General features: G+C 34.2%; 1 protein-coding gene across 14 annotated transcripts in view; it reads right to left on the minus strand.

Moving 5' to 3' along the window:
- The window catches only part of frmd4ba (FERM domain containing 4Ba), a 91,611-nt gene that overhangs the window by 5,209 nt on the left and 61,941 nt on the right, over positions 1–24,461 (minus strand). For 7 of the 14 annotated variants that reach the window (XM_087257841.1, XM_087257840.1, XM_087257837.1 and 4 more), the window contains 13 exons: positions 23,267–23,324; positions 22,864–22,950; positions 13,836–13,912; positions 12,676–12,814; positions 12,404–12,545; positions 12,171–12,304; positions 11,961–12,077; positions 11,647–11,875; positions 11,408–11,455; positions 9,603–9,735; positions 8,842–9,006; positions 6,105–6,805; positions 3,947–4,067 (listed from right to left, as the gene is read on the minus strand). In XM_087257841.1, the coding sequence (XP_087113967.1) occupies positions 3,947–4,067; positions 6,105–6,805; positions 8,842–9,006; positions 9,603–9,735; positions 11,408–11,455; positions 11,647–11,875; positions 11,961–12,077; positions 12,171–12,304; positions 12,404–12,545; positions 12,676–12,814; positions 13,836–13,912; positions 22,864–22,950; positions 23,267–23,324 (2,151 nt within the window). Of the gene's footprint in view, positions 1–1,487; positions 1,695–2,641; positions 3,242–3,910; positions 4,588–5,896; positions 6,806–8,841; positions 9,007–9,602; positions 9,736–11,407; positions 11,456–11,646; positions 11,876–11,960; positions 12,078–12,170; positions 12,305–12,403; positions 12,546–12,675; positions 12,815–13,835; positions 13,913–22,863; positions 22,951–23,266; positions 23,325–24,461 lie in introns of those variants that run through there. The other 7 variants (XM_087257838.1, XM_087257834.1, XM_087257842.1 and 4 more) reach the window with 3 other exon arrangements.

A 24,461-nucleotide genomic window follows, 5' to 3' on the forward strand; every position in this document is an offset into this window, starting at 1 on the left:
AAAAGATATATGAATAAATAACAGAATTTTTTTTACAAATGAAGCATGAACACACATCGCTTTGCATCTTATAAACACAACCAAGCCTTAAAAATATACTCTAGACCACCCCTTTAACGCACTTGATAGTGTTAACAATATACATGCAAAACTTTGCATATACACATAAAATTACATATCCCTATTCAAATTTTATATCATATTATATAAATATTCAAATGTCTTACCAAGTCTTTTTTTTTTTAAATAAATGTAGCATTGGTTACCATAAAAATCTGTTTTCTACTATAATTGAAATATTATTATATATTTAATAATAAAGTTTCACATTAAAAAAAAAATGTTTTAGAAATCATTATCCGCTTGATAAGTCATGACGTATGAAATACGGTTTCCAGGTTCAAGCTGCTACTCGTTTAAATTGAGAAATTATTCATTTATGGCCCCTTTTTGGTCATATCACACATTAAAGTAAACTTTATATAAAATCATGGTGTACATATCAGTCTGTGGACTTACTGCATCATAGACACCAATATTTTAACAATTTATACAATTTCTGGCCATCAGTTATTAGGCATGGGTATTTATATTGCGATGGTGATTTTTGAAAGTATTACACTGCCTCGTAAAGGTTTACTATTACCATTTGTTAAGTCTCCCCAAACAGTTTGATAGAGCGCTTGGACCCGGAAGCCGCTTCACAAGACATCACACTTAACAAGTGCATAACATTACAGCGCCTCTGGCCACATCTCTGTGCTGCAGGTGGTGCATGCGCGTAACCTGAAAGGTTTATGATCTCACTAGCCCGGATGTATTTTTTTGTAGTCCCCAAGCTTCATTTGCTGTAGGCTTTGCTAATCTAAATCTGTAAAAGCCAATGTCTTCCTTTGTATTGAACTTTGAGCATATCACACTTAACAAGCGGATACTATGCAGATTTGGAGCTCCAAAACATTTTGCGTTATTATCAATAATAAGAAAACAAATCAGCAAAAACATTTGCATAAAATTCTCACTAAAATCAATGATCAGTTTTCTAAATGTTTTGATGACCAACAAAAAAAAAAACATTTCAATAGAAGTTTCTTTTTTTGCAAAATTATAAACATCTTAATGGTCACTTTTGTTCCAATGCATCCTTGCTTAATAAAAATATGAAATACTTTCAAATCCTGCAGTAAAAGCTTTTGAAGGATAAGATGCATATGAAACCTGTTTTGAAAACAACTACTCTGCAATACATCTTCTTTATTTGCATATTTACATAAACTCACAGGAGTATAAAATAACATGAGGGTGAGTACACGAGAGTGAACTACACCTTTAAAGTTGGAGAAACACCAGCAGGACATTTAAAAGTAAGCCATGCAGTCGTACTTTTACAACACACAACAAAGCAAACATCCTAAAACGCTGACTGAAACAACAAATCACGCAGAGTAACAGACAGAGCAACCTCACACGACTGACGCTTTACTTACTATCAAGGGCTACACTTAGCAAATGAAGCTTTATTAACTCTTGCACCGCCAGTTTGAGGCGCGGACAACCCCGTCTGCTTCATCTGATAGCAAGAAGAGGAAGGAGGAAGAGGACGGGGAGGGAGGGAGGAAGAGCAAGCTTGGGAAAAATGAGGATGATAGTATTGAGGGCTGGCGGGGCAGTGCCAAGCACGTTTAGGGTGCGAGCTGGAGGGAGAGAACGAGCATACGGAGAACAAAAAAAAAGTGTGAGAGCAGCTACTGCACCAGCGCACCTGCAGAATTCACCAGATGCACAATATCAGCCGAGCTGTTAGCTAACACAAGCCCCTGATGCACTGTAGCATACAGCTGGATAACCAACAATGTGGAAACATCAGGAAAATATATACTACATTTAAAGGAGAATGCAGAATAATACATGTGGGGTGTTTTAAGGTGGTTTATACACTCAAAAATGTAAAAAACTACTCATTTAAATTGAGCTGAAACAACACAATACTTAAGTTCTTTTGGCAATGACTTAATTGTTTTAAGTTCAATCTACTTCAATAAGTAAATATTAATAAGTTAAATAAATACCTTTATGTTGAACCCAACACAAACTGATTGTGTGGACCATTTTTTACAGTGTAGGGGGTTCTGGGTGGATGATCAGTGACCAAGTTAAAACAAATAGCCCCCATAAGCTTCAATAATATGAATGAGGAGCCTTAGGTTTTGTTTACACTTGGTGTTAAAGGGATAGTTCACCCCAAAAAATAAATTCTGTCATTATTCACCCTTCATTTCTGAAAATATAAGATATTTTAAAAAAGAGTTGTAAACTGATAACCATTGACTTCCATAGTATTTGTTTTTCCTACTATAGATGTCAATGGCTATAGAGTTCACAACATTCTTCAAAAAATCTTCTTTTGTGTTTAACAGAACAATATACTTAAACTAGTTTGGAACAAGTCAATGATGAGTAAATAAGGATAGAATTTAGTTTTTTGGGTGAAATGTCGCTTCAAGGTGCATTTTTGTCAATTGATGACCATGGGGTCGTGGGGTACAGCGTTCACTTAATGCAGAAGTATAAATCAGGCTTTAGAATCAGATTGATAAAGATATTTTACAAAAACAATTTAAAATTCTGTCATCGTTTACTCTTTTTTTTTTTGACTGGTCCCAAACCCGTTTAATTTTCTTTTTTTTTTTTTTTTGTTGAACCGGGTTCCAGCATTCTTTAGAATCTTTTGTGTTCGGCAGAACCAAAAAAAACTCTAACCAGTTTGGAGCAAGCCAATTGTAAGGAAATTATGACAGAACTTAAAATTTTAAGTGAACTGTCCCTTTAAGAAAACATTGTGCTTTTTACTTTTTTTTTTCCAACTTCAGACCAAACTTAAGATTTAAGAAACCAAATTTAAATGTGGCTAGCCAATCTGGCTAGTGCACTATGAAGTTTTGTAATGTTTTATAATTTGAAAAAAAAAATTATAATTAAAAAATTTGCCCAATAACCCCACAAAAATGAGGCCCTTTAAATGTATTTCATAGTTTACACTACAAAACAATCCAACTGAATTAGTTTTTGGCTGCCCCTGAAAATGCTGGGAAGCAGACAAGATCAAAACACGTCATCTGTATTTAGTGTTAACAAATTGCATCTTAATACCAGGTATAACCAAGGCATTATTTCATGTGGGTGTACACTACCTGACAAAAGACTTGTCTTCGATCCCAGTTGTAAGAGCAACATATAATAACTTGACTTCTAGTTAATCATTTGGAAAAGTGGCAAAAGGTCAAAGAAATCAGTCAAGTTTGGTAAAGGAAAAATCATGGTTTGGGATTACATTTAGTATGGGGGCGTGCGAAAGATCTGCAGAGTGGATGGCAACATCAACAGCTTGAGGTATCAAGACATTTGTGCTGCCCATTACACTACAAACCACAGGAAAGGACAAATTCTTCAGCAGGGTAGCGCTCCTAGTCAGTTCTTGAGTTCAAAGGTCAAGGTGCTCAAAGATTGTCCAGCCCAGTCACAAGACATAAACATTATTGAGCATGTTTGGGTTAAATGAAGGGATGCATTAAAGATGAATCCAAAAAATTTTGATGAACTCTGGGACCTTAGAGTCCAAATAAATAATTAAAAATCAAGGCATGATCATATTTTATTTTGGTAAAATAAGCTAAATCTAGAGGCCTTTGTCTTTCATATAAGCAACTTCTGATACCAAAATGATCAACCAAAAAGTAAAGATATTATTTGCTGTTCCTAAACCTTGGATAGGCAAAGACATTTATCAGGTAGTGTACAGTATATTTCACCCTAAAAATTGTGTAATGCTATGAAACCACCCAGCATGGAGTTTCTTGGCATGTCAAGATTTACTCTAGTTAAGATGGTTCAGATAAAGGCTAATGAGGACGTCTGTGAAGGCTGATGGAGCACAGAGGAGTTGTACCTGCTGTGTAACGGGTGGCTGTGATGGACAGTGTTGTAGCCGTAGGACTGATGGTGTGCGAGAGGCATTTCATACTCTGACATTGCCATGACTGGTCGACCGTGCCAGTTCCCCGAACCAACTGCAATTACATGAAGATGAAAGGAAATTAATGAAGGGGAACCTCAGGTAAATAAACATTATAAAAGAGAAGACAAATTATTCATCAAGACACAAAAAACACTAAATGTTTTAGATAACCAGGATAATTAAATGGAAGATGTTTGACTGATATGGACACACGGCAGATTAACAAAATTATTAGATGTCTTAGTGCTTTCAAATGTAAAGTTCTTCTACTTATCTCATCTAAATCTCATTTTCCATCAACAATTTAACATTTCTTTGGGTGTCCTTTAAATATTGTCATCTGTAGTGTTGAAAGAAACATTTATAAGGGAAATATTAGAGTTATATTTTAATTACAACTAATTACAGCAGTTAACGAATTAAATAATAACAAGCAAAATAATCTTGTTTTTTTTTGTTTTGTCAAACGATTACTTTGTTTACCCCATTGCCAGATTATTTTGGTTTTAAGGAAAACACTCCCTTAATTTTGGCAAATTATTTCTTAAAACAAGTCAATATTCTTTACTTGTCTAGAAAATGCTTCTCGGTTCAGGAACTTTCAGATATTTGGACTAGAAATTAAACAAAAACTAGATTCTTAGAGATTCTTGTAGAATGACTCTGGCTGCCCAGAAGTATCTTTATCTGTTATTTCTTTAGGTGCCCTTTAAATATTGTCATCTGTATTTTTGAAAGAAACATTTAAAAGAAAAAATAGAGTCATATTTTAATTACAATTAAACACAGTAATTATTTCATTAACAATAGAAATAAAGATATTTATTAACACATACTGTATGCTAAACTGTAAATACATGTGTGCAGTACAAATGAATGATTATTCTGACTAAAATATTCTTTAAATAAAATAAACTGGATCAGAATGTCATTTATTTTTTGTTTTAAAACAAAAAAAAGTTTGTTTATCTAAAACTCTTAAATCGAGAAGCATTTTCTAGACAAGTAAAGAATATTGTCCTGTTTTAAGCATTAATATGCCAAAATTAAGTGAATTTTTCCTGAAAACAAGCAAAATAATCTTGTTTAACGTTTTGTCATAAGAATATTTTTCTTACACCCATTGCCAGATTATTTTGCTAGTTTTGGACGCTTTTTGGTTTTTCTTTTGCTCACAAAAAGTTACAAATAAAAAAAAACAAGATTTTGGCTTAATTTAATTTTCTTTTTGGTTTAAGGGTAGGAAAATGGATAAACGACTTTAAAATTCATTATACACATGTAGGCGCTGCTGAAACATCCCTTTTCCTCTGGCCAACCAAATCTGAGCTTGTGACACCACCCTCAAAATAATAGTCGTGTATATATATATATATATATATATATATATATATATACATATATATATATATATATATATACATATACATATATATATATATACATATATATATATATATATATATATACACATATATATATATACACATATATATATATATATATATATATATATATATATATATATATATATATATATATATATATATATATATATATATATATATATATATACATATATATACATATATATATATATATATATATATATATATATATGTAGCAATCTTTGCTCAAAATCCGGTGCATCGCAGCAAGAAGTTTGGCAGCAAACCATGACCTTATTTAATGACAAATGTGTAATAATACTGCTAATTTACATGTTTATTTAATTCATGCGTACGCAACGTATGTAAGCCTGCTAACTGCTAAATGATTGAATGAATATGTAGACTATCCGTTTTCCTGCCCTAAATCAAAAAAACATGCGTTTTCTTAGTTTTCCTTTTTTTGAAAAACGGATATAACAATATTTGTTACTTGTCTGGAAAATACTTCTTGATTCAAGAACTTTTAGATATTTGGACTAGAATTGAAACAACATTTTTTTTGCAGTGTACTGTAACATATTGTGGAAGAAACGTCAACAATGAGATTCTTGTAGAATGACTCTGCCTGCCATGAAGTATCTTGAACATTTCTAACACGAGGAAGCAGGATGTCATTTTTTTTATTCAAAAGTGCTCACCTGTTGAGTAGGAAGCTGTACTGTCGCTGCGTACATAACTCGTTGACATAGTCCTGTAGTTCAAACTCTGCTGTGGCGCCCTGTACGCATCATACCCTTGTGGTTTGTGCTGTCTATTGTACCAACCCCGCAAGTGTTCCACCACTTCAGCCCTTTGCATGTTTTTGACTAAATTCTCATTCCTGGATGGAGGACGATTCCTTGGTGGTCTTAATGTGGCATAGAGATTATGAGACAAACCGTCCATCTCATCCTGAGCGTAGTTTCCATGTGGCTCATGTCTATGGTAGGATGGGTTCACATTATAGTGTCCCTCCATCTCGCTTTCATACATGTATGGTCCATTTGGATAGACTTCAGGTTCGATGTACCGTGGATATCCGGTAACGTAATAGGCCGTGGTGGTTTGCGGATGTTGAGATTGGGATATGTAACCCCGCGTGTCGTTTTGTGCTAGGTTGGGCATGCTCCCCGTGTTGGCATATATGTTGCCCTGTCTCCGTCGATGGCGGTTTTTGGCACGGGAATGAGGCGCGGAGTACTCCACACTGGACTGGCTGGTGTAGGATGAGCCGTCATCAAGTAACTCCGTGCTGTTGCTTCGACGAGGAGCAGAAATGAAGACGGGCTCTGACGGCTCGCTCTCTGTTAGAAACTGCGACTGAGATTCCAGACTGCCGCTGCGCTGGCGATAAAGAGTGCTGCACGGAGAAAGGGGAGAAACAATTCAGATTTCTCCATATAATGCTAGGGCTGCACGATATACTAACATCTAACATTGCGATTTTTTTTTATTCTGTGATTTATATTGCTAAGTAAATACAATTTCACTGCATAACTTGACTAACTATTTGGAAAGAATTTATCATTTTAGATTATTTATAATTTTGATTGGGATGATACTGTAAGAAAGTTTGTAAAATATAATAAACAATCTACGAGCACAGACAAATTAAATTTAAAATAAAATATAATTTAAATAAACAGCGTTTAATTTTTATTTTCAAGGAGTTGAACCGTATTAGTGTATACAGTAAATGAATAATCAAATGTAAAATAATACTGCATAGTCTTCGTTTTATGAAAAATTTAATAAACCAACGATTATTCATTTTTCAAAGTTATAAACGGTACAGTTTCTTATGCCTAAATGCTTTTTAAACCTTCACACAGTAACAGGCCAAAGTGACCATTGCGAAGAATCACATTGCGATTTCGATGCTGAAACTATATATTGTGCAGCCCTATTGCCTAGCTAGTAATCTAAATGTAAAAAATAAATTAATGAAATTAGGTCAAATTAAATTTAAGGATCAAAATGGTGTGTCAAGTGTCAATTTTAACTAATAAATAAAATAACCCATTTACTGGAGACATTTGAATGCTATTAAGATCTCATAATATTTCTAATAAATCTTTTTTTCTTTTTAATCAATATTTACTTTGTGCCTGAAGCAATTTGGTCACAAAAGAAATGTAGCTGATCAAGCTTAATTATTATTATTTTTAACTATTATTAATAAATATTATTTTTGTTTCAGTTTTTGTTTGTGCACTTGATGTTAAGTGTTGCTATTTGTTGTGTTAAGGGTGTCATTTTTGCTATATGTGAAGCACAATACCATGTTAGAATGAATTGCCACAAGGGCATTAATAAAGCTTTAAATCACACTAAACTAAATTAAATTAACCAAATTATACTTTACATAAACAAATAAAATGCTATGTTTATGGAAATCACAACAATTTATTAATGCAACATTACATGTAATAATACAATGTTTTGTTTATGTGTTTTTTTAATGTGTTTTTTTTGAATGACGGATTTACCCTTCTTTGACTAAACACAATTTATTTGATCCTAAAAATGTGAGTGATCTGTTCAGTTTGTATTCAGTGAGCATATCTTTAATGTATTGATGTCCTAGGGCATTTAGTGATTTAGAGACGAATAATAATACTTTAAAATCTATTCTGAATGTAACTGGGAGCCATTGTAAAGACCTGAGGACAGGTTTGATGAACTCTAATTAAAATTAAAGAGCCATGTGAGTATTTGCATGCTCTATTTTACATATCCCGCTAGTTTTCAGTTTCACATTAAATAAATTTGTTTAGGTTATGTATTTAAAGTATATGTTAATAGTGAATTCCATGGTAATACCGGTGCATTGTGTACTTCTAGCATTCGTTTCTTGTTTTAAATGCGATCATAATGTGTGTAAGTGTTTTGTTATAAGGTCGCCAGAAGCTTATTTGACTTTATTTGCAAATTAAATAATAAAATTTGACCTATAGACCATTTCAATGTGGTCAGGCTCATGAATAATTCCTGCTTGTTATTATTATTATTAACTATTTCATGTGTGTAACAAGAGGCAATTCAATCCTAACTTATTGTTAAAACAGCTATCATGACATTATTTATCAATATGTGGCTCTTTTTGGATTCTCGGAAGCTATAGAAATTAAAAATGTAAAACAGGAAATACGTTGGGACCAGTTTTTGTTTACATCCGTCAAAATCATCTATACACCAATGTCCTGGTACAACTTATAATGATATGAGCTTTTTTTATTATTTTAAAAATTTGCTAAAAGGATCAAGAACATTTCTTTAAATCTAAATCAAACTTGGATATTTCCTCATGTTGTTCATGAGCACTGGTACTTGGTCATTACTCCTTAACAAAAGTCAACTGCAGGTAACGTGATATAAGTGGACTGCGATTTGTACCTGAGCTGGATGCTGCTGTAGGCGTTGCGGGGAAGCTGAGGTGTTGGTGGCATGCTCCGCGAGTCGGAAGGTTGTCGCAAAGGTTGCCGGTAAGGGCTGCTGTGGGTCGATAAGGCATCTTCGTGAATATAGGCAACAGGTTCTTGGACTTCAGCATAATTTAATCTAGAACACAGATAAGAACAAGGCTTTATCAAACCAAACTTCCTTCATGGGTGGAGTTCTTACCTTAAACAAAGCCTCAAAGGAAGTACAAAAAAAACATGTCACACCACACCGACCTTATACTTGTTAAGATCAAACACAAAACCCATTGGCTTTTTATTTAAGGAACAAATGATTGAATAACAAACGGCTGCATTTCATCTCATTTTACAGATGGATTTGAACCGTCTGGTCTCATTGAACTTCCACCTTACTGGCTGTTTAATTTAATGCCTGTTGTTCCTGTGAGATTTTCCAGAGCTGCTTATGCCCCTTCCGCCCCCTCTTTGCGATTATTGCTGGAGTTTTTTTTGCAGTCAAGCAGCGACATGCTTATTCCTGGGGCACTATTTTTAACACTGCGAGTGTTTGGGCTGATAAGAGGAGATTGTGAAGGAAGAAGTCGAGGCAAGGGAGGACTGGAATGCAGGCCTGACTCCTTGTTCGCAGGTCTCTACTAGCTCAGCGGACACAAAAGCAAACACAAGCCAGAGGCAGGGAATGGTGGAAAGTGCTTCAGCTTAATCCTGAAGAGCTGTGGTTGGCAGTGCTCTCACCTGCTGCAGTTGCTGTAGTCGTCATTGGCGTGATCTAGTTGATCTGAATGGTAGGATGCAGTGAAGGAGCCAGAGGAGTTGGGAAGCGGAGAATACTGTACTGAACGCGAACGCTGTCTCTGTGACGGCTCGTCTAAGACAAAACAAGTTCACAGGATTAAGAAGGTTGCCATTTAGTCTAGCCTACAGCGATAAGCGTCACGTGTTTATAAAATACTGTTTAAAGTTTTGTAGCTGATGTAACTTACATTTTAGAAGTAATTCAAATGAATAGTTTAACTGTAAAAACCATTTTAAAAAAAACATCATTTTGTTTTGTTCTGGAAACTACTGGTATATACAGCTGAAGTCAGAATTATTAGCCCCCTTTGATTTTTTTTTTCTTTTTAAAATATGTATGCTTGTTTAACAAAGCAAGGAAATTTTTACAGTATGTTTGATAATATTTTTTCTTCTGGAGAAAGTCTTATTTGCTTTATTTCGACTAGAATAAACACAATTTAAAAAAAAACATTTTTGGGACATAATTATTAGCCCTTTTAAGCTATATATATTTTTCGATAGTCTACAGAACAAACCATCATTATACAATGACTTGCCAAATTACCCTAACCTGCCTAATTAACCAAATTAACCTAGGAAAGCCTTTAAAGGTCCCTTTAAGCTGTGTAAAAGTGTCTTGAAAAATATCTAGTCAAATATTATTTACTGTCATCATGGCAAAGATAAAATAAATCAATTATTAGAAATAAGTTTTTAAAACTATTATGCTTAGAAATGTGCTGAAACAATCTTCCCTCCATTAAACAGAAATTGGGGAAAAAAATAAACAGGAGCACTAATAATTTAGGGGGGCTAATAATTCTGACTTCAACTGTATATGTATATATATATTAGAAATGAGTTATTAAAAATGTTATTAGAAATGAGTTGTTAAAACTATTGTGTTTCGAAATGTGTTGAAAAAAAATCTTCTCTGTTTAACAGAAATTGGGGAAGAAAAAAATAAACGGGGCTAATAATTCTGACTTAGGGCTGCACAATATATCGTTTCAGCATCAAGATTGCATATGTGTGATCCCCAATAGTCACATCGCAAGATAAGCAGGGTTGACTATGAATTAAAGTTAATTATGAGCCACAGAACACATGAGGTTTCTAGTCACTGCTATGTTTAACCTTAATATGTGCATGTGTTTTTAAGGTCAGTAACTGAGCTTTTCAAGAGTTTAACATTTGGGCACAAAAAATTATGATGCTGGAGGTGCAAAAAAATTTGTTTTATTAAAAATTAATTAAATTTAATTTTATAAAAAAACAGAAAACTGTCAAGTAGAGCTATTCAATCCATCTCTTGAAACTATACTTATCACAATATTTATCAAAGATTTTTCCAATGTTGTACAATATTTTAAATGATAAATTTGTCCAAACAGAAAATGATTATATTAATTACATTTTATTTATTTCATTATATTTCATTTAGACAACAGTATATAGCAATATTATTACTTCAGAGTATTTAAGTAAATGTTTAGTGGGAAAAAACTTCATTTTTGATTATTTAATTCATTTTTAAGAACATTTTTATTTTTAAAAAATTGCCCTTTTCTTTCGTAATTTAAAAGAAGTGTTATGGAATCAATATAGAATAAAACAAATAATGTTAGACAAAGGTATCTAGTAAATACAGTAATTCCTGAAAACTTTCTGTAGTCCTTAATGAGCATTAGATTTTTTTTCCAATACATTTTTCAAAATTTTGAACGTCTGTGCATCAGAAATCAACATTCAGCAATACTCACTATCATCTAAATTCAGGCAGTCCGAAAGGCTGTCAAGGTTAACATCATCTGCAGAAATAACAGACATTATAGTTCTGTTGCTGTCATAAACAATCACCTCAACTAACATAAGACATTAGCTCATTGCAAGAATAGCATCAAACTAAGAGTCAACTGTCAACAAGAAGAGAGTGCAACTTTCCAGATTCTCCAATACATTTAACATACAATGATGACTAGTAATTGAAGCAAGTAAGCACCAGCAATGATGACGGAAGCTCTTTGTGTGGGCTCCTTGCCAATCTTCACTCTGTAATCATTAATCTCATTTTCGATGGCCTGGAGTTTTTTGGTAGCATCCAAAAGGTTTCTCCTGCGTTTCTTCTTCACGGTTTTCCCGAGTTCGTTTTCATGAGCAAGTTTTCTCGCTGCCTCCACGATCTTCTTTTGGAGTGCGAAACAGCTCTCTAGATTTCTTAAACAAGGATCCTGCGAGGAAAAACAAGTCAAAATGTAGAATTAGCAAAGTAGTACACAACAGAGAACAGTCTGCAGAATTTCAGAGACAACCTACCGCATCATAAGGGAAAAGGTCATCTAATTTAAAAGCAGTTCCCACACGCCTTCGGATGGTGGGGGGCTTTTCTCCTGATGCCAAAGGAAACTCCTTAGGCAACACACCGGTCAACTCCTAATCAAATAAAAATGGGAAAAACAAAAACCTTAGATAGGCCTTTTTTAAACTGAAGTATTTAAAAAAATATATTGAAAATATGACACTAACAGCTTCCCGGAGGCACATTTTCTTCAGCTCTTCTTCCTTCAGTGCCAGAATTTGCTTTATTTTCTCCTGTTTGTCCTTGAGTTCTGCTATTTTCTCTTTCTTCTGTTCCTCATTCACATCATTGTCTGCAGAATCTAAATGAAAGCAAAAGTGTCCTCGATCATGCCATCGATATGAATGGCAGAGTTCACTACAGGCTGTTCTTGGAAATGGAAGAAACAAGATTGTCTTACTGGAAGAGACCAAACTTCCATTGCTGGCCATGATGAGCTTGTCTTTACTCTCCATGCTGACCAGCTTACTGTTCCGTGGAGCTCCAGTCTCTGTGAGATCCATAGCAATATCGCCCAAACTTCTTGCTGTTGTTATTTTAGCCTTCAAAAAAAAAAAAAAAAACACCATCTTAAATACTTTTGCATGCTATCAATGTAGAAACAAAGCAATGATTTGTGCGTTTCTAATAATTGTGAGTACTGAAGATGTGCCAACTTTGATGCATACTTACTTTACTTTGTTTGCGGTCCAGGTAGAACTGGTGTTGGCTGATAGCCATCACCCAGATGGTTTTGATCAGAGAGTGGCTGGCATACCACGTGTGGATGGCCTGGCCAGACTGACCAAATGTGCGTCTAGAAGCTGTTCTTCTGTGAATTAACACATGTACACACTGAAGTAAAGCATTACACACTAAACCCTATATTGTGTCAATGATATTTAAACAAAAGTTTGTGCAAGAAATATAATTTACATAATATTTAAAACGTGGAAACATTTCCTAAAAATATCCAGTTATTATCACACCAATAGGTTAATTTAGTTGGATAAAAACAATGAAGTTAGTAGTTTTGAGGTCTTTTGGATTTTATATATGATAAAGATCAACTATGAGGCAGATTGGTGACATTGTGGTACAATGTACAGTGGTGATATCATCTTTGTTTACAGAGCAACCCCAGCCCATATTACTACTACAAACAATTGCATCATTGCTGCACTTCAGCATTGACAATGCATAAAAGACTTAAATTTACTCAGTCCATTTAAAAGGCCATGTCCTACAGCCTGAAAGCGCAGAAATAATGCTTACATCATAAACTGTGCTCAAAGAGGGCTTCATTCAACTTCCAATCAGGTTTATAGCCCTGATATTTATCTGGATCACCTTTAGCTTTGATTATAGTGTTGAAGTGTATATGCACAGTGGCATGCAATTTATTGAAGACCACAACATATATTTTTCCATGAGTTGCATTCATTATTTTTGATCTGAGACCTTACATTGACAATGAGAATCAAACTCATTACTCATACTATTACGAAAAGTTAAAATAAGCACATTTTTTACCTATTAACAGATTTTTAAATAGTTAAAGTCCATATGCTCAAACCATTTCCACAAAATGAACCATTTGAATCTTGGCATTATCTTTCAATATGGCCATGGAAATGTACATCTCCCATTACAGTAGTTCAAAGTAAATAAAAGCTGCATGATACATCTGTTAAAAGAATTGTCAACAAATATAAAACTGAAAGCATAATTTCATTAATGACCTAATCATAATCTCTTCATTAGTTCAATCCAAATGGGGACTGTTTTTTTTGTTTTTAACACCACAGTCCACATAAAACCTTAACTAACCTAGATTTGCCTTATTCTCTTACCTCTGTGGGTCGTTGACCTCTACGGCAAACTTCTTCTCGCGGAAATACAAGTTCTCTAGTTGCTTCCACAGAAATAGCTACAGAGAAAAAGGAAATGCGATTTAGACAAGAGCAACATTAGGAACGTGGTTAGGGGAAACATGCTTTGAACATTTCTAAATAGGGAAGAAAGTCCTAAAATATCAAATAGGGTAATGTTTAGATCATAAACATAAATTATCAAGATCATTTAAACCATTATATGACAGTTTTTTATTTAGCTTTCTGCGTTCTCTGTCAACAAAAGAAAAACTGCACCAAAATGCATGATTCATTTCCTCCTAGAAACAAAATACTCAAAAAAACATCACTAGATCCATATGGATATTGATATGCTTAGCTGGAGGCACAAGACAATTGTTTCAGGTATGAAGCCAACACACAATCACTACAAAAGCAAATCGTCCACTGAGCTACTGTTATCAAACCTAAATACCCTAAAGGGAGAGCAGAGAAAAACAGGTTTATCTTTAAAGCATGGCCAAAACATCTGCCATTCATGAGAACTGTCCTTTCAAAGCTTTTTTTTCCACAGTGCAGTCATAGCTCTTCCCAGCTTAGGGCAGGGAAAGTACAATATCCAACTACTATCAGTGAACGGGGGTGAGGATTTACCAGGAATGTTAATAAACGCTCTCTACCGGGTACTGCCCGAATGAAGCTCTGAGTAACACAGAACAAAATAACCTGAGCATGCATCACAGAGGAGATTTAACTTCAACCGTAACATTTCTAAAAAAATCATGTGTAATAGCACACATTATAATCTACTACTTCTAATTTCAAAGACCTTAAATGGACCTTACCAGTTTAGTAAGCCTGTAAAATCCCTGGATAGCCGGACAGGTTGTGTATAGTCCTGCTCTAAAGTTTCCCACAGGGCTGTGGCTTTCTTGAACAATACTCTCTTGTCTGTTTTCCAAGAGACCAAAAGGTGTTGCAAGAGTTTCAGGAGAGTGAGCTCCACCCTCTTCCTATGACATCACTAGCACCTCACACTGCCATTACCCACCTTGAGTAAGACTTGTCTTCAAATACTAGTCTCAATCCATCGACTATGCCATGACTTCTCTGAAACTCTAACACATACACACACGTAATTAAAGCTTCAGAACTTCATTCTTTCTTTACGGTCACCTCCCTCTTGATACTAGCTTCCTATCTCGTCAAACCAGACAAACAGGTTGTACTCACTGAAATACACACGCACACAGAACGGCATTCCTCTTGTTTCATTTTGGGAGGAGATTTGGAGCATTGGTCATAATGTACACCCCCCAATAGCCATTCATTATTATAATTTTTTTTCCTGTTGTATCTTACTTTTACCATGCAAAATTTAATCTGTCACCTGTTGGTTTAGATGCTCCCTCCCTCACACTTCCTAAAGGAAATATGTCAGGAATCTACTACTTTCTTGTAATCATTAATGGCTGGCCATGGCACTCTTCACCTCCTGGTGAAAACAGCATGCCTCTCTCACAGGGACTGAATAGCTGATGCGACGACAACAGTGAATGTCTCACTGTCTGACAACGTGAAAGTTCCCTGACCTTTCTTTGCCATTAAAAAAAAAAAAAAAAAAAAAAAAAAAAAATTATATATATATATATATATATATATATATATATATATATATATATATATATATATATATATATATATATATATATATATATATATATATATATATTATACATATATATATATATATATATATATATATATATTATACTCAGATTTAGCCAGTCTTTTTGTGAAGTCATTATTTTTTCAATAGAATACACACATCAATTTCTTGTGACGAATTTCAAATCTCTTTAATTTAATACCAAGATCATAAGATTAAACTATTGTCAACATCCCATTAACAGCAGACCTTTAAAAGGCTGAGCAAGACAAGCTATTACAGAGTAATTCTTTCAGTTAATTAAATAGCAGATAACTAGATAAGTCTCAATGAGAGAGCATGCAAATGGAAAGACAATCTGTAACACCTCAGACCGTCTGTGACTGATAACACAAAAAATGTAGGCACATCTAGGAAATCTGAAGAAGTTAACAATTTAAATAAAATAAACACAAAAGTAATAATAAACACACGCACATAAGCAATGGCAGATTATGTATCTTTAAAAGTATGACTGATCCTGATGCAACGCTTACCTGATACCAATTAGCACCAGTCTCAATAAATGTACTCTAATTGCACCATTACACATATCTAAAAACCAGTTCATAATCCCGATAAGTGAAAGTAGCATTTTACAGACTACAGGAGCATTTATCTTACACACCTAAAAATCTTTGATGTTACTGGGATAATGATGATCCACTGTACAAATATGCTGCTAATATGAACACACCCTCAAGATGTGTCACTGGATCTTCAAGACAGGCTGCGTTCAATTCACACAGCAGCAGAAAATGGTTATCAGTCCTTTTTTGGAGCGATAAATACAGTAATGATGACACGTGGGTATATTATGTGATTGCGGAGAATGGCATTCTATATCCAAACTGATCCTTTTACAATTTTGCAAGACTCACAGCAACATTTTATAAATCTGGACTATCTGAAGAAAACAGGATGTTCTTTAAAAATGTTTAGGAAATAGAATTGTCAATCCAAAACACTGACCCACTGAATTTCCTACAAGTCACAAAACTTAACCAACAGCACAGGTTTAAGCCTGTTTGCACTATACAGTGGTTTCCGTTGTCAAAACATGTTTCACCTTTCGCGGTCTCGTAGTTCTGCGGATTTTTTTTTTTTGGAGTGCAATTTTACATGTTTTTTTTTTTTTTTTTTTTAACAGCGCATTATGTTCTGCGTCCTGATTGGCTGTAGAAAATTATCAATCAATCTCCTCTGTGCCGTGTCTCCTGTACAGTACAGAATGCATTTAGCTTGCCAAATTTACATAAATCTTTTATAGCTAGCAGTACGACTGAAGTGCTGTACTGTATGTTTGCAAATTTTCTCCCTAACAAACCCCATAATGTCGACTAAACATTATGCACCATCTAAGGTACCCATGGTAGCACCTAAAAAGCAGAGGAAAATGCTAACCATTGCACAAAAAGTTGTAATAATATTACTTTTCTAAGTAATGTGCAGGCCTACAACAAATCTGTGCCCAGAAATCTAAAGATTGTAGCCCATTACTGAGTCTATTTATTTACTTGTGTAAATGTATGTAAATTTATATTTTATTCCATTTTTAAATTGATTTCAGTAATAATATGAAAGTGTTTATTTGATTTATTTACAATACAGTTTGTAAAGTAATATTTCAGTCTTTTAATAGATATAAGAGACTTGAGGCCACACCAGACACTACTAATACACACAATCAAACATGAGCTCATGTGTGAAGTGCTGCTGCTTTGAAAGCTTGATGCGTCTATAATGAAAGCAGCTTACTGACAACAAATATTAAATGGTCTGGCAGCCTTGAAATCTCTGATGTGTCTATGATTTGTCATCAGCGCATTTACAGACAACCCAACGTGATTATTAGCTCTGAAAGATGACTCAAACATACTATCCGTCTTGGTCTCTCAGACACAAGACGTGCTTATACATACACAATCAACAAACAGTTTAGGAAGAAATATGATGGCAGCTTGCCTGTGCAGAGCGCGCCACCTTGATGTTTTGGTGATTTGGGCTGTTGCTAAGATCTTCAGAGATTATTAACAGTCAATATCACGTCAAGTCAATATTTACAGGAACTACTTCATTAATTTGATTTGGCCTTTGTACAATAACAATATAAAGTAAGGCCTGTTTTTAAATTTAGAAAACAACAGGTTATATTTATACACCCCTTACAAATCTATTTTTTAAATTCATATTTTAATAGGAAGCTATACAATATTATATTTGTGCATATAAATAAGATTAGTCAGTACTGAAGCCAAATCACTTCAGTTTATCTAACAAAATAACTTACAATAACGGTCCAAAAACTAGTACACTCAAATTTATATGTTAAAGAAAAATATTAAATACAATTTATTTTTTATTTAAAAAAAAAAGGAAAATTCAAGAGAAACAAAAAATGGAAAAGTGTATTAGAAATTTTGGATGTTGTATATATATTTTTGCAATATTTTGCTTGAATTTAATTGTATTATCTTTCAATTTCTGAATATGTTTGGTGACTAAAAAAATATTTTAATGAATATATATGTTTAATAAATTGTTTTTTTTTAACTGTTTTGTTTAAATGCACCAAAATACATTGATTATATTCACTGAGAAATGGATACAAATATTCAATTTCAAAATGGTGTGTACTCAATTATGTTGAGCACTGTATCTGTAAATTACAGAATATTTCACATGATATAATAGGAATTTATATGTGAAATAACACTGCTGCCATTTTATTTCATAAAAGGAGTCACTTGCGATCGGATATAAAATATATCGTCATATTTTAGAACTTGTTATTTCTTAATACAATGTCTCAAAATCTCAGGGTATACAGAAAATAATTTAACCCATGCTAAACTCTTACAAAACAAAAATAACCATCCTTAATCCACGAATGCAACACCAAACCATCCAAGTGGCATGTTCTGCACAGGCAAGCAGCCATATTTCTTCCTATACTGTTTGTTGATTGTGTATGTACAGTGTAAGCATGCTTTGCAGTCCGTGTTGGTCCTAACGCCCCAGTATATTAACGGAGACTCTATACTGCTCAGTAAGTGCCATCTTTCGGACGAGACGTCAAACTGAGGTCTTGACTCTCGGTGGTCATTAAAAATGCCAGGATGTCTTTCAAAAAAAAAAAAAAGAAAAAAAAAAAAGTAGTAGGGGTTTAACCCCGCCATCCTGGCCAAATTTGCCCACTATCCCATTATGGCCTTCTAACCATCCCCACATCCATCAGCTGGTGTGTAGTGTGCGTTCTGATGCAATATGGCTGTCATTGCATCATCCAGGTGGATGCTGCACACTGGTGGTGAATAAGGAGATTCCTCCAAAAAATGTGTAAAGCGCTTTGAGTGTCCAGAAAGTGCTAAATAAATGTAAGGAATTTTTATTTTTATTATTATTATCAATATTATTATTATTATGTGAGCTCACAATAGACTGTCATGAAATCAATGACTGTTGTCACGAAAAATAAAGCAAAGAATCTTCTCATAGGATAAGAGCATGCATTCTTCTGAACTAATCAAGTGCCAAGTCAGTGTCTCAGATATACTGTAGTTACTTGCCATGTCACAAGCAGTGACATCAACGCAAACCAAAATAGCAACAAATGTAGTTTGGTGGGCTGAGCAGTTATTCAAAATCAACATTCAGAACCTACCATTCAGATCTATTTTTTTCAACTGCTTTCCCTATCGAGTCACGTGACCCCTCTGTTAAGGCTATTTAATACTTCTGCATCGAATGCACAGGTATGGTCTGGCGCAGCCTTCATGAGGTCGCATACCTGTGCACCTCTCAAAAAATTTAACTACACGTCGGAAGTTTGCACTACATTGACATGATTGGAAGCTGCGCCAAAGACTGCATATTTTCCATTACAATAAAATTATTATTTACATTGAAATGTTTGTTTACAGAAGATTCAAGAAATGCACTGTTTAAAATATTATTTACAGAATATACAAGTTATTTTATTTAGAAGAGATACTGCTTATTTTCTACTTTTAATATAAAAAGATGTAACACTGAATATGATTAATTGTGTTTCCAAAAGTGCAATTTTTATTTATTTATTTATTTTTTTAAGAAAAAAAGTGACTGTTGGTTGTAGGCAAAGTGCGGTTTAATTTCAGCTGTTCAGCGTTGACGTTCAATACATAAAGACAGCAGTATGTGTTTACTTTAATTACTTTAAAATCAAGTAATGCACCCTTCATTGAAAGATCTCTCACTTGTAATTTGTGAGTACATTTAATGTGCAAAATCTGTTAAATAAATAAATCAAATAATCGTTCATTAATCGTAATCGAGTTAAAATTATCAATTTATTGAGATTTTGATTTTAGCCCAAATCGCCTAGCCCTACTTCTTAGTAAAAAAAAAAAAAAAAACCTACATTAAATTTTTTTTTTAGAACATAGCATTTAATACACAAAAAATAACAATAACCAATTCATCTGGCAAGTAAATGAATGTAGTTAAAATCATTTTAAAACTATGAGATAAAACTGGGGCGAAAAAAAATCTAATAAGTTGGGTAAAATGTTCCTTTATCAGCAACACTTCAAAATACACTTCACTTGCTGCTTTCATGCGGCATCGGTTCAGAGCCCGGGAAAGTTTAGACAAAAAGTTGGAGAGCTTTTTAATAGCAAACACCCCCGATGGCTCCTGTATGCGGAGGAGTTACAGCCGCGAGACCCCTCGCTATCCTCTATGGCCCCCTGCTAAGCTAATTGTGTTTTATTGCTTGATCAATTGTCTGGGCTGAGTGAAATGCACAATGGCGGTCAGATCTGCATAATGAGCTTGGCGTGCTGGGAGAAGATTGGGGGGCGGGCGGACACAAAGACTGCCCTCCTTGGCAGGAAACACAATCAATACTGGCCAGATGATGAGTTGCACTCTGACAGGGCCTATAGTGTACTTTAAAAAAAGAGTGTTAAAATACTCAGTCGAGTGGGAAAAACACAAAAAAGAGAGGGAGGGGATGGAAGAAAAGATGACCGGATTTACTATCTTTTTTTTTTTTTTTTCCAACATTGTATCTTGTAAAATTGTGACTGTATATACTTTGGTTATACTACTGCACCATCCACACACAAAAAAGAAAAGAAACAGAAATATAGAAAAGGACAATATTAACTCTCTAACTCCCTAAAGATCTTTGCTTTTCCAAGAGATGAGCAGACAGGGGCACCATCAACAGACAAAATCCTCCTTCAGACATCAGATTGCTGGCATCTCTCCAGATCCCGTCTCTGCAGCCCATCACTGCTCCCCATGAAGCTCCATAATTACACCATCCAGCAGGGAGGGGCTGGTGTTCATTGCAGCCATGCAGCAGGGTTACGGAGTGGGACATGCCCATTAACACTCTGGCACAGGGTGGAATACACATACACACCCAGCTGCATCCTACAAAGCACGGGTGTAATGGATGCCAATTAACAAACACTTTAATGAGTGAGTCTGGGGTGAAATATAGAAGCCCTCCTCATAAAAAAAGAGAAATAGGTAGTAATCTCTCAAAGGCTAGAAATGTGGTAAATCTGGATTTTTATTTAATTGCCAAAAAAAAAAAAATGTTGCTTTGATATATTTAAAGAGAAAAGGGAATGCATATTGCGCAAAAAAGGTAAGAACTGACCAATCAAATTGGCTGACTTTTAGCAACTTCTGAGATTTCGGGCATACCAATATGCTGATGCTCCGCATGAGATGGCAAAAGCAAATTTTAATTTACAGCAAGTGTGGTATAGCAAATAATGACTCTAACCTTTTTAAAGGTTGCAAAAAAACTAACATTTTAAGTTGTCTATTTCTGTGCATTCACACCAAAGGCGGTGAGAGCATCAAAGGTCGCTCTGGCCACCCTGGCGACAACGCTGTCTGCCTTCAGCTCCGGCGGCGAGAGCGTCAAAATTCGCTACATTGATCTCGTATTTAAAGGGGCCGTTGCAGCATATCACATTAGTTACATTCCCATGTAAAACATGCTTATTAGCCAGAAAATGTTGCCCACTTAACAAGCAAATTCATTTAACAACGGAAGATCAAGTTGCATGTGGTGTGGCTTTGCTCTACTTAATTATTCAATGTGTCCATAGTGTCTTAAACATTCTGAAGCAGCAATACTGGTTTGAGATTCCGTTTTTTTTTTTTAAAGAAAAAAAAAATAACATTACTGCACATCAACTTGCCAGTAACTTTTTAAATGTATGTTATTTTAAGAAAACATTGCAAATAATTAGAAATCTGGCGTCCGCAATAATCAAACAACTGTGGTCGTAACCAAAGTTCACAGTGATTGTGTTCTCTGGACTCCTCTTAAGAGGTGGACTTCTTCATTCTGATTGCTTGCTGCCGCACCGCGTCATAGCTCATTACCATAAAGTTGACTTGATTTCAACTCTCCTCAACCCCCACACCAGCGAAGACGCACCGCGTTGCTCGTACGCTAAGACATTTTAGTCTTAAAACAGGTAAAGCACAGCAAATCCTCTGAGCAGTTCAGAGAGTATTTGGTACCTCTTTAAATAAGGGCAAACAGGTTGGTAATATGTAAAGCACTATTACTCCAGTCACATGATCCATCAGAGTAAATAGTTCAATTCTCTTAAAACGGTTGTGCAACGTAATTCTTTTATTTTGTTTTACTTTAAGTCTTGATTTTACTCTTGGATCTTTGCTAAAAAGAATGTTTTACTAAAAATAATTCCCTTCCAAAATATAAGAAAATTTAAATATGAACATATTAAAATACATATATACGCCAATGGATTGTCTGTAAATTGTTTACATTTTTTAAAACCTTAACCAATTTCTTTTTTTTTCCTTCAACTACTGTCGTCTCTTATTACCTTCTAAACCAGAGTTGCCCAAACAAGGGCTCTCAGAGATCCATGGTAACCTTTGATTTGGCCCGCTATCCCATCAGAGAATGGTTTAGAGAATGCAATTTGAGATTTAAAATAACCTTTCATTTGTTTATTTTGTTGTTAAGCCACAAAAAAGCTATCTAAAATTAAACATTTAAATGGTGTAAATGAATCAGATTTAGTTTCAAATGTACATGCGACAGAGAGAGGATAATGCAGAGACTTTGAAGAGTGAATCAAGGCAAAGGCAGATTCTGCTTGACTAGTGTTTTCAGCATTGAACTCCACTGTGTTATAAATGTGATTAAGTTTTGTAGTTTAGTTTGGTGTGTGTATCTTCAGCCCACGGCTCTCATTGACATTTGGTTTTTGGTCCTTTATACGAAATAGTTTGAGCACCCCCGTTCTAAACAAAGCAAACAAATCAGCAAACCTTTCGTGGCTTGAGCTTGTCTTGCAGGTCGTACTGTCCAATTCCTTTATAGCTAATCCCCAGCCACCACGGTAGGCCTTGCTTGTCCTGTGAGAGAGAATGTGTGAAAAAGAAAGGTAATTACTGCTTTTGTCTGGGCACAGTTGTAAAATAAAAAGATCAAATGGAGCCGGCCAACACAACCATTCACATACAGCAGCAGCTATTTTATCTGATCTCAAGAGACATTTCTCATGAACAAAGCACAATTTTAATTGTACCCACACACACATTTTTTTTTCTAGTAGTTAATAATTTAACAAACCATAAATCAAGTTAGGAAGAAATTAATTACGGCAGCTTCAGTATTTATAGCGTCTAGTTCTGTCTCCTCAAATAACACATTATAAATCAAACCACACACCTTCACTTTGTAGTAATGAACTCCATATGCAGGCAAGGATTCAACTAAGGTCAGATACCTGTTGAAGTTAAAACAGTAAACAAAAGCACAGCACAATTTCAGACAAGATAAATCCAAGAATGAACACATTTTAACCATAGTAAACCATCTGTAACATGCCACTGACTGTATTCCCACTATTGATTTCTACTAGTGCTTTCACAGTGATGGACAATGTCAATACATGACTGCAAACAGAAATGACCTTGTCTCATCCCAAAAGGCTAAAAATAAAGTGGGACAGTGTGGTTAGGCAGTCATTTTCAGTAATGTGGTCTAATTAATTACCCAGTTTCGTCTTCTGCACAAACAACTGTGCAACAGTAATCAGAGGCAAGACTACAGGCTGAGACTCGCAATTCCTGTAATTATGTTTCCTGAGGTCTTTATGTCAGATGTTTAATTTATTGATAGTGGAAAAAAAAAATATATTATTTGATACATGATAATGATGATGATGATGTGAATGGTTCTACATTGATACAAAAAACTAAATAATTCTATATATAAAATGCTTTTAAATAGGCCTATTATAATTAATGTACTGATTTATAGCAAAAAGTATAATTGTATTATGTTAATTATAAATTACATAATATTACAAAATTTTAATCAATCTATAGCAATTTAAGTCTACATAATAACTCACATCTGTTTTCATATATATATATATATATATATATATATATATATATATATATATATATATATATATATATATATATATATATAGTTCATGATTTATTAAATTTTAAATGAAACCCTACATCACTGGGCACAGATTAATCCTATACAAAATAAAAGTTGGATTTGACATAATTTATGTGTGTGCATTACAAATATTTATTATGTATATGTGATAAAAACAAAACTTTTTTGTTACATAAATATATTTAAATTTATATATATTTTTTTCTTTAATATGTGCATGCATGCCTGTATTTATATAAATATACACAGTACACACAACTATATTGATTTCAAAACAAACTTTTTTCTGGATGCGATTAATCACAATTATTTTTTTGCCCATCACTACTCATAAAATAATAAACCTGCTGTTGTCTATGTTAGTGTTTTTATGCAAAATAAATAAGGAAATGCTTTTATAAAATAGATTTAAAAAATTATTTATTTATTTATTTTTCTTTACAAA

The sequence above is a fragment of the Danio rerio genome, chromosome 6 (genome assembly GCF_052040795.2).
Source record: "Danio rerio strain M-AB ecotype USA chromosome 6, GRCz13ab, whole genome shotgun sequence".
In the NCBI taxonomy this organism is placed as follows: domain Eukaryota; kingdom Metazoa; phylum Chordata; class Actinopteri; order Cypriniformes; family Danionidae; genus Danio; species Danio rerio.